This window comes from Bison bison, unplaced genomic scaffold (genome assembly GCF_000754665.1).
Source record: "Bison bison bison isolate TAMUID 2011002044 unplaced genomic scaffold, Bison_UMD1.0 scf7180017864376, whole genome shotgun sequence".
Lineage (NCBI taxonomy): Eukaryota > Metazoa > Chordata > Mammalia > Artiodactyla > Bovidae > Bison > Bison bison.
The window spans coordinates 9,721,970-9,738,773 of NW_011494948.1; the positions used below are offsets into that span (position 1 = coordinate 9,721,970).

The following is a 16,804-nucleotide window of genomic DNA, read 5'->3' on the forward strand; positions in this document are numbered from 1 at the left end:
AAATCTTGGCCGGTGCGGCGCGGCCCCCCGCCATACTGAGTCACGCGCAACTACAGGTCCCAGCACGCCCCGCGAGGCCTTGATCAGCCGCTGTTCGCAGGGAAGGGAGTGGGGCGAACATGGCTGAAGACAGCCGAGGCGACCCAGCGTGCGGTGGAATGGATGGCAGGAAGGACCCGGTCCCCAGCAGTGGCGGCTTTAACTTTCCAGAGTACGAGTTTCCTGAGCTAAACACGCAGGCTTTCCATGTGGCCGCCTTCGGGGAGCTGTGGCGTGGCCGGCTGCGCGGGGAAGAGGACCTGTCGCTGAAGGACCTGCCGGGGGGCCGAGAAGTCACCGACTCCGGCTGCGAGGATGCCGCCGTGGCCCGCGATCTGGGCTGCAGCCTGGAAACGGCAGCGGAGCTGAGGGCGGTGTGCGGGTGAGTGCGGGGCCGAGGAGACTCTTGCTGTTTGGAGTCATCCGGGGTGCAGCCTTACTTCTGGGCTCCCCCAGGACTCATCCTTGGGCTGGCCTATGGTTTACTCCCCGGAGTAGAAGGGCCGCCCTATCAAAGCTTTCCCGGAACAACGGGAGAAGTCCAGCGAGGGGAATGCACGATTTCTTCTAGTTGGAGAGAAGGGACGAGGCAGCTGCATCAAAGATTAATTTTTCTATTCACTAGTTTTTAAAGTGCTTATTAATATAGGAAAGTAGTCAGAGTAGCTGCGACGTGTATCTGTCATTGACAGACACTTTGACGACGGAGGAACCTTAGTAATGATGAGACTGGAAGGAGATTTAACCACAACAGTGTTAAAACCTTGATTGCCTGTGGTCTCTTTTGGGGATCTTTTGAGTATGCCATTACTAAGATTTTCTTCAAAGTGTCTTATTTTTGGATGAAAATATAAAAATCAGTAACGATCTTTTTCTCCATTAAACAATATTGGCCGACTTCAGTCAGCCATGTATCCTTTTCATTAATAGAGTATCGGCGCAGAATTCGCCTTTAATTCTCGCTCTCTGATTATTCAGTGATGTATTTGGGACACAACCCAAATGGTTGCGTGATTGCTTTTTTGTGTGTGTTTTTGTTTTAGTCTTGATAAACTGAGGTGCCTTGAAGAAGGGGAGGATCCAGAAGTCATCCCAGAAAATACTGACCTGGTGACTTTGGGGTATGGAGGACTTAACTTTTATTACAAAATACTTATTTAACTATTTTTTTCAACATTATATTATTCAGAAGTTGACAGTATGGTATTGTTATCATGTGTGTGCTTAGTCGCTCAGTCTTGATCTACTCCTTGCGACCCTCTTCCCCAACCCCCGCCACCCCCAAATGTCAACTGCTGTTGACATTTGTCCCTATTTGATTTAGCTGTATGTAACTGAGGTAGCTGCTGTGTGTCTTTTTCTATTGCTTAACTGTTACGGTAAGTTGCAGATCTGATTCATAGCTAAATACATCAGTGTTAACTCCTAAAAGTATCATTCTCCTACTAAATCAGAGAAGTATTATTATACCTAAGAAAATTAACAGTTGATGCATTCCCTCTAATATCTACTCCATATTCAAATTTGTGTTTATTTTTAAATGTTCACAAAAGTACAGTTAATCTGCTTAGATTTTTGGGTGCAAGCTAAATACTCTGATGGTGTGGTAAAAGGACTAAGTTTTTTTTAAATTTTCTGTCAGATCTATACATTTGTAAAATAGGATAAAAATGAATTACTAGAAAAATGAAGTTAAAAGATAAGCACGGTAGAACTCCAGGATTTTTATTACTAAATTCAACTGTAAGATTACTGTCATATAAGTGTGATCATTTCTAAATGCTTCCTCTCATTATACTAATTGGATAACAGATGGCTCAGAGGTCAGTTCTGCTCTGCCAGCCGTATCTTGAGAAACGCTGCTCTATGATGATACTGTTATAGGGAAGCTGCATGTAATAGTGAAATTTGTAATTTCCAGTTTGTAACCTGCCTACTTCACACCATCTCAGCGATGTTGTCATCCTTTATCCTATCCTTTCTGTTGTCACCCTCAAAAAGTTACTCAGGCGATTTGACTCTATCTTGTTTTTTTTTTTGTAATTGCCAAATCAGTTTCTTTTATGCCTGTTGCTGATATTTACATTAGCAACACTTGGAGCACTGTAAAAGGTTCCTGTCTTTTCTTCTGACTTCCCCATCATGTTATCACCTAAGTGTGCTCATTTGCTGAGAAATTGTCAATGGCTCAGCCTCCCCTCTATGGACAAATTACAGATTCCTCACTCAGATTCCTCATTTGAAACCTTCCACATAGCCCAAATCTGCCTTTCTTGATACATTTTCAACCATTTTCTCTTTCAGTGGCTCAGGATGCACATGGCCCCTCTCCCAGCGGAACCCTACTCTTTCTTTGAGTCCCTAAGATTCCTTTCCACATCTCTGCAACCTATCTGTCTCCCTTAGGGAGTAGATGCTCTTGTAATGTCTAGAGCACTTCTAACATTCCTAAAGTATTTGAAGACTCATTCAGAGTCCAGCTCCTTCATCTTTGAATTGCCCTTAAGCCTATAGTACTGCTTTGCTCCAGTTAGTGCCTTTGAACTGTTGTTGATTGATTAGTTGGATTTTTTTTTCGTATAATGCATATCTGATTGTGTCACTCTCTTTTTTAAAACCTTTGTTCTTAAATGGATCACAGAGGCCTCTATAGAAGGGATCTTGCTGACCTTTTCAGCTCTATGTGCTCCAGCCATGTTACACTTCTTCTGTTCCTAGAATGTGCTCTCTCGTCCTAGATCTTTGCCTAGAACACTCACGATTCCTTATCCCTGGGTCTTGCTGACTTCTGCTCATTTTTCAAGTGTTAGCTGAAGGACTGTGGACTCTATCTAGCTTCCCTGTTATGTTCATGTGGTCCCCAATTCTTCTCTATCGAAATATTCATCACACTTATTTAATTTTCTGTCTTCTAGACTTAAAAGGTCCATAAACAGTGTCTGTCACATGCACTGCCATGTCCCCCATACCTAGAATTTTGGCATATAATAGGGAGTCAGTAGATATTTGTAGAATGAGTGGGATAAATGAAACTTGTATGAACCTAAGGAAGTGATTTTTTTCTGAGATTGACTAAAAGAAAGTCAATGGTAATTATAAAGTAGGCTTTTTTGGGCTATAATGACATGCTCATTGGCTTATAATGACTTTATTAAGCTATATGAAATGGTAATTTTCAGACTACTTCACACACTGGCTATTTTCTGTTACTAGAGTCAACTGAATCACCTTGGTTGTCTTCTGGTCCCTTCCATGGGAAATTTGAGTAGAATTATATGTGTAATCAGGAGAAGGCAATGGCAACCCACTCCAGTACTCTTGCCTGGGAAATCCCATGGACGGAGGAGCCTGGTGGGCTGCAGTCCATGGGGTCGTGAAGAGTTGGACTCAACTGAGCGACTTCACTTTCACTTTTCACTTTCATGCACTGGAGAAGAAAATGGCAACCCACTCCAGTATTGTTGCCTGGAGAATCCCAGGGATTCTGGGAGCCTGGTGGGCTGCCGTCTATGGGGTCGCACAGAGTCGGACATGACTGACGTGACTTAGCAGCAGCATATGTATAATCTAATGCAAAAGGAGTTAGTGCAGCATTTCTTAGCTGGGATTATTTTGATGTACTTTAAAACATATTTAAAATAGAACTAATATTAATCTAAACAGTACCATAAGTAAATCAGACTTACTCAAAAAGCCAAAAATCTGTGTCTGTGCTTTCTTTTCCCCTCCTAAACCTTCCTTTCTTCTCCCTACCAATAAATTAAATACATAAAAGGAAAAACAGCACCTAAGTACATGACCCCTTGATTATGGCATAAAATACATTTCTAGCACTTATTTTCCCCGAAGGAGCTACTGGACTCCTTTTTATGTATGTTAAGAGGAAAAAGGCAGTTGATAGACTGCTGCTCTCCCTGATCCGTAGCAAGCTGAATAACTTATCTTCATCATTTTTGAAATTTTTATTACTACTTAAAGAGATTTTAATTCCTAGGAATAAGAGAGTTGTTACTATATGGGTGCTACTGAAACTTGTCACCCCAGAAGGTTAAGCAACATTGTTTTTAATTCAATAGCTTGTAAATAGAATGTTTAAAAATATAATCTAAGAAAAATTTCCAGAATTGGGAAGAAAACCCAAATCTACAAATTAAAAGGTCTCAGTGCTTACCTAGGAAAATTAACCCAGAATTATCAACTCTATAACAAAAATGCAAATACCAGGCCTTTCTTCCCAATTTCTAAAAAACAGACAAGCAAAAAAACACATCTCATAATGAAAAAAAACAGCTAATATAACAAAATATGTATAATTAGGAAATGTAATAGAATTGAGGCCATAGGCATCAGTTTTTCTACAGCCTTATGAAAGTAGTTTAGGCTTACAAAACAAAAACCTTGAAGAGACAATAAACACATCTAAAATAAGTAATCCAGAGAGACTAAAAATAAGTGGTGGGACAAATGTATATCAGATGAATGGAAAGAAATTGAGCAGATGTAATTAATGGTTTTGATGGACTTCCCAGGTGGCGCCAACGTAAAGAAACCGCCTGCCAATGCAGGAGACGTAGGGATGTGTGTTCAATTCCTGGGTTGGGAAGATCCCCTGGAGAAGGGCATGGCAACCCACTCCAGTATTCTTGCCTGGAGAATCCCATGGACAGAGGAGCCTGGCAGGCTGCAGTCCGTAGGGTCACACAGAGTCAGACATGACTAAAGCAACTTAGCACATGCACACAATAGTCTTGATATCAGAATAATAAAGTTCAAGCCTCAAAAACATTACACCTGACAAAGGACACATTTTAACGCTAAAAACCACAAACCACAGTTAAGAGAAAATACTTATATATACACCAAATAATATAAAACAACCATAGGGAATATAAGCTTTATAAAATAAACTATAGGGGATATAAGAAATTAGCTAGAAATGCATTAACAATAGGGCACCTTAATATACTAATCTCAGCACAAGACAGATCAACTGAGAGCTCTAATCAGTAGGATATGTCTTATGGATATGGATATATATATCTATATATATAATATATACATACAATTTATAACCTGTGTTAGAGACTACCTGGCACATTCAGAAGAATTGGCTCTATATTAGGTCACAAAGGAAAAATCAGTACCATACATAGAGTAGAAATATAAACAACACTCTGATTACAACAAAGTAAAGCTAAAATTTACTCAAAAAATGGGCCATTCCAACATGGAACTGTTCTAACGGGGCTACTGTTCCAACATGGTAAAATATGTATGCCTTAGTTGTAAAGCTAGTATCTTATTTAATAGAGAAGCATTAAAGCAGTACAGGTATTCTTACTAAGATCTGGAGTAAGGCAAGCATGCCTAGGATCTCCACTTACTTTGCAGCCTTGTACTGTTGGATTAGCCATGCAGTTTGACAAAAGAAATCAGTTAGAAACGTAAGAGTAGATGAAGAAGAAAAATTAGCTCTATTTGTGAATGATAAAATGGTATTACCTGGAAAAGAAATAAGTGCTAAAACAGGCCAAAAACGAAAGAATTTAGTGTTAGGGTAGGATACAAAGTTGATATATAAAAAATAATAGCCTTCATATAAACAATAAACAACTAGAGGACATAATGGTGGAGAAAATTCCTATTTACAGTAGTCAGAAAGATTAAACACTTAAGAATACATTTAACAAGAAATGTGTAAAGCTGAGGTAAACAAAAATTGTAAACCTTCCTGAAAGACTCAGAAGAAATCTTGAAAAAAATTGAAAGATATCCTCTGTTCTTTGAGAGAAATACTCAGCTTTATGCTGTTGTCAGTTCTTTCTAAGTTAATTTACAGATTAAGGACAATCCCAATAAAAATACCAAAGTATTGGTTCCTTCATGGAGTTAAGACAGTTGATAATAAATTTCATATGGAATATTTGCAAGAATAGGAAAAATTGGGTGGCGGGAAGAAAATTGTGACTTTCTAGTAATTTTGCTACATATTAAAATATACGACAAAGTCTTTATAATTAGAATAGTTACTAGCTCATGAGTAGACAAATAGACGTTTAGAATAAAAGAGAAAGTCCAGTTAGATTCAAATGCATATGGGAGTTTAGTATGACACTGTACACAAGAATAAACTCCAAAGGGATTGGGATCAAAATGTAGAGAATGAAACATACCTACCTTGGTATAGTGAAAGGCTTTCTAACTGTGATTTAAACCCAGAGATAATAAAAGGGAAAGATTGATAAAATTGACTACATAAACATGTAAATTTTTGCATGAGAAAAAAAAGCACCATAAAGTCAAATGCTGCCAAACTTGGAGAAAATAACCCTAATACATAAGCCCTTAAAAGTTAAGGGACAAATACCAAAAACCCAAAGAGAAAATGGGAAAAAGATACGAATCAATAATTCACACATACAAAAGGATCAAAGTGATTCACAAACATGAAAAAATGTTCATGCATATTCATTATTAGAGAAATGAAAGTTAAAATGACCTTTTTTCTCTTATTGTTGTTGTTTGCTAAGTTGTATCTGACTCTCTGCACCCACCAGGCTCTTCTGTCCATGAGATTGTCCAGGCAAGAATACTGAAGTGGGTTGCCATTTCCTATTCCAGGGGATCATCCCAAGCCAGGTCTGCATTGACAGGTCTGTTCTTTATTACTGAGCCACGAAGGAAACCCTTTCTCCTATTAGACTGGCACAAATTTTAAAATACACATTCTTTTGAGGAGGCTGAGGGGAAGCAGGCATTTTTATACCTTCCTGATGGAAACGTAAACTGATGACAACGCTCCTCTGGGGAAATCTGGTAATGCCCGACACAAAGTTACCCAGGCACTTAACTTTTGACTCAGCAGTCCAACTTCTAGCATTCTCTGCTGAAGATACACCTCCAACAATATGAAAGTATATTATGCACAAGGTTATTCGTTACAGCATTGTTTGTAACTGCAAATATTTGAAATATCCTAAATACACATATGTAGGAGAATGTCGAAGGAATTATATTGGACATCCACAAGTGGAGTATGGTACAGCTGTGCTAAAAGATGAGGAAGGATGAACCAATAGATTTCTAGGCAATACTGATTTGTGGAAAAAAAAGCAAAGCCCAAAAGCATATGCTCCCCTTTATGTAAGAAATATTACTGAGTATCAATTTATTGGCTCTCATCTAAAAATGTTCCCTTGTTGCCTGCTCTGTAAAAATGAGTCTTAGCTCTTTAAATATTTTTCCTTTCCCAGCTGGCACAGTATTAAGTAAGTTTTGTCAGTAAAGGGCACAGGCTAAACTTTAGTGAGGACAGAGTTTTGCTTCTTGGTCCAGTGTTTAGCAAGGACCTGCTGCGCTTCCCAAGCACCCAGCTCCTGTGTTACCAGGCAGTCAGGAACACAGCTGCTTTCTCCGCCACTCCACTCCACTTGAAACCTCCCTTTATAGCTTTTCCTGGCACCCTTGCGGGCAGATTTCCAGCAGTTTTCACTGATGTACCCTAGCAACTTCTCTGACATTCAGCAAGTCACAGCCATTCCCCCTCCTACAAGGTCTGGATCTGAGTCCTGGGGGAAGAAAAGGGAGCCGCCTTTGGGTTTTCTTTCTTAGCACAAGGGAGGATACGCCTTGCGTATCCTATTCCTGCTATTCCTGTATTCTCCAGATTTCCTACTTCTTATTTGCCATTCCCTCATCCCTCAGTCCTAAGTTAATAATTCATTAGATTAAGCTTTGTCTGGTTACTGTTTGGGCTTCCCTGGTGATTCAGACAGCAAAGAATCCGCCCACAGTGCTGGAAACCTGGGTTTGATTCCTGGGTTGGGGAGATCCCCTAGAGAAGGGAACGGCTACCCACTCCAGTATTCTGACCTGGAGAATTCCATGGACTTTTTAGTCCATGGGATCGAAAAGAGTCGGACACAACTGAGTGATTTTCACTTTCACTTAGCTACTGTTTAATTTTTTTCTCCTAATTGAACTCAGACTGATAGAAAAAGTAATCTAAGAAAATTTGTAGGTATCTATGTATTTGAACAAAACAAAGTAGAGGATAAATCAGAACTGCAGAGGTTTGTGGCCCACAGTGGGTAGATAGGAGAGGGTTGGAAAGAAAGGAGGGAACAGGTACAGGTTAGTGGTCCAGACAAAGAAGGAATGACACTTCTCTAAATACATATACTTTTTATAACTCTTTTATAACTCTCTTAGAACCATAGTAGTGGTTCACATATCTTTTACACACCTCAAAAGTAATCAGACAATTAAAACCAGCCAGGATGTTGGGGGAGACTGAAGTAGTTAGTCTAATTGTGTTACAAGTAAATAGCATAACAACACTGAAGAGAATTAGGAAAAAAGATCTAATCTGATTCTGTACAAAAGCATACTTTGATTCAGTGTTGTAAGGCTGAAGACAAGAAGAACTGTTCATGATTTGTGGTTTTCACAGGGGTGTTAGCAGGTTAGCAGTTCTGAAACCATGTATTTTAAAGAACCAAACACTTAAGCAAATAGATTTAGATACAGGGAGCTGCGTTTCTCACTTGTGGAGAAAAATTGTAAACAAGGAAAGGTTGAAGGCTAAAATGAATCCTGTGATTCTTGGGATTAGAAGTATTACTTTAAACCATGGATTTAAAAATACATAACAGAAAAACACAGAAACACAGCTGTGTGTACATGTGTGGTTTAGTGTATTTTTCCTTTGAGGCTTCCCTGGTGGGTCAGTCGTAAAGAATCCACCTGCCAGTGCAAGAGACGCGGGTTTGATCCCTGGGTCAGGAAGATTCTGTGGAGGAGGAAATGGCAACCCACTCCAGTATTCTTGCCTGAAAAATCTCATGGACAGAAGAGCCTGGCAGACTGCAGTCCACGGGGTCACAAAGAGTCAGACTCGACTGAACACACACACAGTATATTTCCTACTCTGCTGAGAGTCCTGGAAGCAGTGACTGCAGGGACAGTGAGAATGCCTCATGCTCAGATACAAGTCTCTAAGCCTTTCCAGTGAAGGAACTAGGTCTCCTAGCAGGAGTGGCTGATTTAGGGCTGAGACATGAAAATGCTGAAGGGTGAGCCTTGAGCATTTTATGGCACCATAAAATAAGGAAATGGTTAAATAGGAAAAACAAAAATTTTGAGAACTTGTTGATAGAACAGGAGCACTAATGGCCAAAGCTAGAATAATTTGAACAACCAAATAACAATACTAATACTAATAACAATACAGATTTTAATCTGTAGAATAAGGTAAATATTTATGAATTCGTACTAATACAAGTAACCAAATAAATAAATGGGAAGAAAGAGGTAATATTCATAATACCAATAAATGAATGTTAAAGGAGAAAATAGAGGATCAGTGTTAGGCATAAACCACAGTAATACATGTTGCAGATGAAATCTACTAGTGAATGATAAATTACTGGATGAAAGTTTCAAGAGAAACAAGATTTGCATAGTCTCAAAGTATCTCCCCCCCCATCCCCCAAACACTTACCAGGTACAAAGGAAAAGAAAATATCTTTCTAGTGTGGGAACCTGGCAGATAGGAACTTAAACAAGCTAAGTATCTCCAGGAATAAGATATTAATATTATGAATGACATTGTTAACCTCATGATGATACAGTGAGGACATGATCTTATGGTATTCTTGCCCAAAGAATATAAGCTTACTCCAATTACAAGGAAATAGCAATTAAGGACATTCTACAAAATCACTGATTAGGGTTTTTTCAAAGTGTCAAGATGATGAAAGACAGACTGAGGAACTTTAAAAGACTGGAGGGGAAAGGAGAAATAAAAAAGTGTTTGCATAGGATCCTGAGACAGATAAAAGAAGCACTAAACTTAATAATTGGTGAAATTTGAAAAAGTTTTATAGTTAATAATACTGTATTAATGTTAATTTCCTGGTCTCAATAATCTCTGAACAGGTAAGATGTTAACAGGGAAAATTGGGTAAGAGATATAAGGGAACTCTGTAATATTTTTTCAGCCTTTCTTTAAGTCTAAAATTAGTTCAGAATAAAAAGCTAAATAGTAAAGATATTTTTGAAGCCCTGCAAAATATTGAAGTCTGATTTTTCTTGTAACAGGGTTAGAAAGAGGCTTCTGAAACACCGGGAAGAAACCTTAAGGATAGATCGAGCCTGCAGACAAGAAACATTTGCTTACGAGATGGTAAATGTCCTGTCTTTTCCACCTTTTCCCATGAAACAAAATCTCTTTCTTGGCTGTTACCCATAACTGTATGGTAGTTTACATTGGATATGCTTAGCTAGAAACAAATGAGAGAACCTTCACTGGGACTAGTAGGAGAAAAAGACGCATAAAATTCAGGTGGTGGGGAATTCCGTGATAGTCCAGTAGTTAGGACCCCACGCATTCACTACCTGGGGTGTGGGTTTGCTCCCCTGTTGGCAAACTGAGATCCTGCAAGTCGTGCAGCACAGGCAGAAAATAAGAAAGTTCACGTGATGGCACATTTTCCTCTCAATGCTCGGCCTTTATTTTTGTCTTTACTTTGGTCTTGCTCTATTAGGCTAATTTCATGCCTTTCACCACCCTATTTCTGATGTTTTTGTTCTGCTCCTGGTTTTGGTCTGTAGTGTGTGCTCAGTGGTGTCTGACTCTTTGCAACCCTGTGGACTGTGGCCCACCAGACTCCTCTTGTCCATTGAATTTTCCAGGCAAGAATACTGGAGTGGGTTGCCATTTCCTTTTCCAGGGGATGTTCCCAACCCAGGAACTGAACCCATGTGTCTTACATCTCCTGCACTGGCAGGCGGGTTCTTTACCACTGCACCACCCATTCTTTTCTAATCCATTGTTTCTTAGGTAAAACCCTCAGAATGACTTAAGATGAATACCGAGGAATTTACATAACATGAAATTTAACATTTTAACCGTTTTATTAGTTTAGCTGTGGGTTTTTCATATATGGCCTTTATCATGTTGAGTAAGTTCCCTTTAGTTCCTATTTTATTTAATGATTTTATCAGAAAGGGTATTGACTTTTGTAGAAATTTTTATTTTTTTTTTGCATCAGTTGGGATGATGCTTTTTTTGCCCATCATTCTGTTTGGTGATTTGTTATGTTGAAATACCCTTGCATCTTCAGAATGAGTCCCCCTTGGCTTTGTGACATGCAGTCCCTTTTATATGCTGCTGAACTTGATTTGCTAGTATTTTGTTAAGTTTTATCTTTATATTCATAAAGGATATTGACCTGTAGTTTTCTCACAGTGTCTTTGTCTGACTTGGGTATCAGAGTGTGCTGATCTCATAGAATAAGTTAGAAAGTATTTTCTCCTTTTCAGATTTTTTGGAGGACTTTAGGAAGGATTGATAAATTCACATGAAGCCATCTAGTCCTGGGCTTTTCTTTGTTAGGAGGTTTTTAATTTTTGATTCAGTTTTCTTACTTGTTACAGTTCTATTCATACTTAATATCTTGAGTCAGTTTTGATTATTTCTTTCCTTCTGCTAGTGTTGGATGGAGAAGGCAATGGCAACCCACTCCAGTACTCTTGCCTGGAGAATCCCAGGGATGGGGGAGCCTGGTGGGCTGCAGTCCCTGGGGTCGCACAGAGTTGGACACAACCGAAGCCTCACAGCAGCAGCAGCAGCAGCAGCAGCAGCAGCTAGCTTTGGGTTAAATTTTCTTTTTCTGGTTCCTTGGGGTATGCACTCGGAGAAGGCAATGGCACCCCACTCAAGTACTCTTGCCTGGAAAATTCCATGGACTGAGGAGCCTGGTGGGCTGCAGACCAGGGGGTCGCTAAGAGTCGGCTCGACTAAGCGACTTCACTTTCACTTTTCACTTTCTTGCGTTGGAGAAGGAAATGGCAACCCACTCCAGTGTTCTTGCCTGGAGAATGCCAGGGACGGGGGAGCCTGGTGGGCTGCCGTCTCTGGGGTCGCACAGAGTCGGACACGACTGATGTAACTTAGCAGCAGCAGCAGCAGCAGCAGCAGGGTATGCACTTGGGTTATTGGTTTGAGATTGTTCTTTTCCAGTGTAGATATTTAGAGCTAAAAGTTTTCCTCTTTCTACTGCTTTTGCTGCATCTTATTAAGTTTCTAATGTTGTGTTTTTGTTTCTATTTGTCTCAAAGTATTTTGTTATTTCCCTTGTGATTTCTTTTTTGACCTATTGGTCCTTTAAGAGTGTATTGTTTAATTTCCACATGGAAATGTTCAGTGTTCTGTCTCAATGTTTGGAGTTCCTCAGTGGTAGTTTCTGTCAAATTCTTTTTTCTTATGAATGGGGCATATTTTCCTGTTTGTGTGTTTTATAAGTTTTTGTTGAGAACTGGACATTCTGAGTGTGTTTTTTTCCTTGTTGAGGGCTAGAGCTCTTTTGAATTTTCCAAACTATTTTTCCAGTGTGTAGTCCTTGTTGTGTACAAGCATATCTCATTTTACTGCGCTTTATTATGCTTCGCAGGTAGTGTGGTGGTGGTTTTTTTTTTTTAAATTATGAAGGTTTGTGGCAACCCTGCATTGAGTAAGTCTGTTTGGCACCATCTTTCCAACAGAATTTGCTCCCTTGATGTCTCTGTCACATTTTGATTATTCTCACAATATTTCAAACTACTTCATTAATATCATTCTTATTATGGTGATCTCTGATCATTAACATTACAACTACAGCTCACTGAAGGCAAAGAAGATAGCGTTTTTTATCAATCAAGTGTTTTTAATTATGGTTCCAGTCTGTACATTGTTTTTTGGGACATGATGCTATTATTACACACTAAATAAACTACAGCATAGTGTAAATATAACTTATGTGCATTGGGAAACCAAAAAATTCATATGACTTACTTTATTGAGATACTTGTTTTTGTGGCGGTCTGGAGCTGAACCCACAGTAGTTCAAGGTCTACCCATATGGTTGCTGATGTTTCTGATTCATTATCTCTAGTCAACCAGTGACCTGATCAAGATTTCCTTAAATGTATGACTCCACAAAGGGTCCTTTGTCTTCAAATTTTCCAGTTGATGCTGCTGGGGGAAGCCACTTGCTGGTAAGAGCATTGCAGAGAAGCAGCCAATTCTGACTCCATGTTGCAACTGTTTCTTTGACTTGCTTTTCATTGCTTTTGTTATTATAATCATGTGTAATGGATGCTTTAAAGGACCCTGCCCCTCAACCTGACTGTTAAAAGTGCCTTTTTTTCAGAACCCTGTCCTCCTGTAGATGGCAGGAAGGAAGAAATGAATACATCCCCCAACTGAGGCTTGCCGTTTTAGGAGATGTTTGCAAGATTAATGGCCTTTTTCTTTGCTTCCTCACCTCGCGCCATCTCTGATCTATAAAAGAACCTGGCATCAGACCCCAATAAGATGGTTATTTTGAGGCACTAGCCTGCCATCTTCTCACTCTGCTAGCTTTCTGAATAAAGTCATTTTCCTTGCCTCAACACCTCATCTCTCAGATTCATTGGCTTGTCATGGGGTGAGCAGAGCAAGCTTGGACTCCATAACAAGAGGGCCAGAACCAAGGCAAGCTTCTGCACCAGGGCCTCAGAGCATTGCCAGACCAACCACAGCATACTTACCTCTATTTTTTGGAGAACATGATCCCACATTGCTCATCATGGCATCAGCTACTTTTTCCAGGACCACAGGCTGCTATCTCTACATCTGCAGTGGGGCTAAGAGTGGGGCCTGGTAGTTGGTTTATACCCTCTGCTTACCTAGGAAACATCAGCAGCTGTTTTTCTTCATTGGGGCACTCACCTGGTTGATATAAGAGTTTGATCAGAGTCCAGCATGCCAAAATAGTTAATTCTAATCTCTTTCTGTCTTCATGGTTGCTTTGCTGGAGGGACTTAGCTTACTGTGCCTCTGTTTCCTACTGTGCCATTTTGCATGACATCACTCCCACCTACTTTTAAAACATCTTTTGCACCTTCTTAACCAGTCTACTCTGATGGCCTCTATTTTATAGTTATTGGGGCTCAAATGGTAAAGAATCTTCCTACAATGCAGTAGACTGGCATTTGATCCCTGATGGAGAGATCCCCTGGAGAAGGGAATGGGCCACCCACTGCAGTATGCTTGCCTTGAGAACTCCATGGACAGGGGAGCCTGGTGAGCCAAGCACATATAAAGGGAAGTGTGATGTTGTGATGGATTAAATGTGATAGCAAATTTGGAAAACTCAGCAGTGGCCACGGGACTGGAAAAGGTCAGTTTTCATTCCAATGCCCAAGAATGCTCAAACTACCGCACAATTGCACTCATCTCACACGCTAGCAAAGTAATGCTCAAAATTCTCCAAGCCGGGCTTCAGCAGTAGGTGAACCATGAACTTCCAGATGTTCAAGCTGGTTTTAGAAAAGGCAGAGGAACCAGAGATCAAATTGCCAACATCCGCTGGATCATGAAAAAAGCAAGAGAGTTCCAGAAAAACTTCTATTTCTGCTTTATTGACTATGCCAAAGCCTTTGACTGTGTGGATCACAATAAACTGTGGAAAATTCTTAAAGAGACGGGAATACCAGACCACCTGGCTTGCCTCTTGAGAAACCTGTATGCAGGTCAGGAAGCAACAGTTAGAACTGGACATGGAACAACAGACTGGTTCCAAATAGGAAAAGGAGTGCGTCAGGGATGTATATTGTCACCCTGCTTATTTAACTTATATGCAGAGTACATCATGAGAAATGCTGGGCTGGATGAAGTGCAAGCTGAAATCAAGATTGCCAGGAGAAATATCAATAACCTCAGATATGCAGATGACACCACCTTATGGCAGAAAGTGAAGAACTAAAGAGACACTTGATGAAAGTGAAAGAAGAGAGTAAAAATGCTGGCTTAAGGCCCACATTCAGAAAACGAAGATCATGGCATCCAGTCCCATCACTTCCTGGCAAGTAGATGGGGAAACAGTGGAAACAGTGACAGGCTTTATGTTTCTGGGCTCCAAAATCACTGCAGATAGTGATTGCAGCCATGAAATTAAAAGACACTTACTCCTTGGAAGGAAAGTTATGACCAACCTAGACAGCATATTAAAAAGCAGAGACATTACTTTGCCAACAAAGGTCCGTCTAGTCAAGGCTATGGTTTTTCCAGTAGTCATGTATGGATGTGAGAGTTGGATTATAAAGAAAGCTGAGCACCGAAGAATTGATGCTTTTGAACTGTGGTGTTGGAGAAGACTCTTGAGAATCCCTTGGACTGCAAGGAGATCCAACCAGTCCATCCTAAAGGAGATCAGTCCTGGGTGTTCATTGGAAGGACTGATGTTGAAGCTGAAACTCCAATCCTTTGGCCACCTGATGCGAAGAGCTGACTCATTTGAAAAGACCCTGATGCTGGGAAAGATTGAGGGCAGGAGGAGAAGGGGATGACAGAGGATGAGATGGCTGGATGGCATCACTGGCTCAATAGACATGAGTTTGTGTAAACTCCAGGAGTTGGTGATGGACAGGGAGGCCTGGCATGGTGCAGTCCATGGGGTCACAAAGAGTTGGACATGACTGAGTGACTGAACTGAACTGACTGAAAGATGTAATACTGTAGTAAAAACAGGGTTTTAGAGTGAAACATATCTGTATTTGCATTCTAACTGTCTGATTTACCCTGGGTAAATTGTTGAAGCTGAGTTTCATCTGTCAAATAACTCTCTTGATAATATGGAGGTGAAATTGCTCAGTTGTATCCAACTGTTTGTGACGTCATGGATTGCAGCCTGCCAGGCTCCTCTGTCCATGGAATTCTCTAGGCAAGAATATAGGAGTGGGTTGCCATTTCCTTCTCCAGGGATCTTCCCGTCCCAGGGATCGAACCTGGGTCTCCTGCATTGCAGGCATATTCTTTATTGTCTGAGCCACAAGGGAAGCTGTGATAATATGGAAGGAGTTACATAAAAGTGTTAATGACTGTAAATGTCAGTATTATACCAATGTTAGGTGATACTCCTATTTTATCATCAGTTGCTACGCACTTAGTGCCAAGCATCTTATTAGGTGCTTTATTTTACATTCCCAGAAACTATTCTGTAAAATAAATATTTTCTCTTTTTTTTTTTACAGATGATGAAACTAAAGCTTAGTGAGGTTTTTTAAACAATTTTCTTGAAGTAGAATTAGGAGCTAAATCCAGGGCTGATGCAAGCCCTTGCTTATAGCCCTTATTCTACACTGCCTCTGATCTGGGTCACAGTTTCTGATTTTAATGTCTCTTATTGTTTTCTTTCTTTAGGAGTCACATGCTGTAGGGAAAAAGCCTGAGAATTCAGCAGACATGATTGAAGAAGGAGAGCTTATCCTATCTGTAAATATCTTTTACCCTGTGATTTTTCATAAGGTCAGTAGTAAAACCTTTTGGACTTTACAGATAATATGAGTGACTTTTACCAGAGAGTGTATTTAAACCTTATTTGAACCAAAATAAACACAAGCATATGCTGTTTTATATGACATTCTATTTTCTTGAGTTCTTTGTTTTACAAAGAATGTCATAAAGTCAGTTTTCATATAATCTCTTAAGTAATAGGATTATAGTTAGTGTTGGAATGTATACCTGATTTCTGTACTAGTAGCCACTGAAAGTTTGTAAATCTGCAGTGATTCTGATAGTATTATTTCTTGAGGGTTTTTTTTTTTTTTTGGTAGAGAAACTGGTTAAGGAGGGTTTTGTTTTGTTTTCACCAATTCAAAATTCTTGGGAAGTTATTGAACTAGCTAAGGACAGCTCTTCTTAGATGAAAATGCAGAAAGTTAGCAGGTCAGGGGTATCCAG

At 39.9% G+C, this 16,804-nt stretch overlaps 1 protein-coding gene across 1 annotated transcript in view; it reads left to right on the forward strand.

Annotated features, from left to right (window-relative positions):
• The first annotated feature begins 84 nt into the window (after positions 1-84).
• The window catches only part of SNAPC3 (small nuclear RNA activating complex, polypeptide 3, 50kDa), a 38,909-nt gene continuing 22,189 nt past the window's right edge, over positions 85-16,804 (forward strand). The window contains exons 1-4 of the mRNA XM_010857029.1: positions 85-421; positions 1,083-1,160; positions 10,141-10,225; positions 16,265-16,369. Coding sequence (XP_010855331.1) covers positions 120-421; positions 1,083-1,160; positions 10,141-10,225; positions 16,265-16,369 — 570 coding nt within the window. The 5' untranslated portion in view covers positions 85-119. The remainder of the gene's footprint in view (positions 422-1,082; positions 1,161-10,140; positions 10,226-16,264; positions 16,370-16,804) is intronic.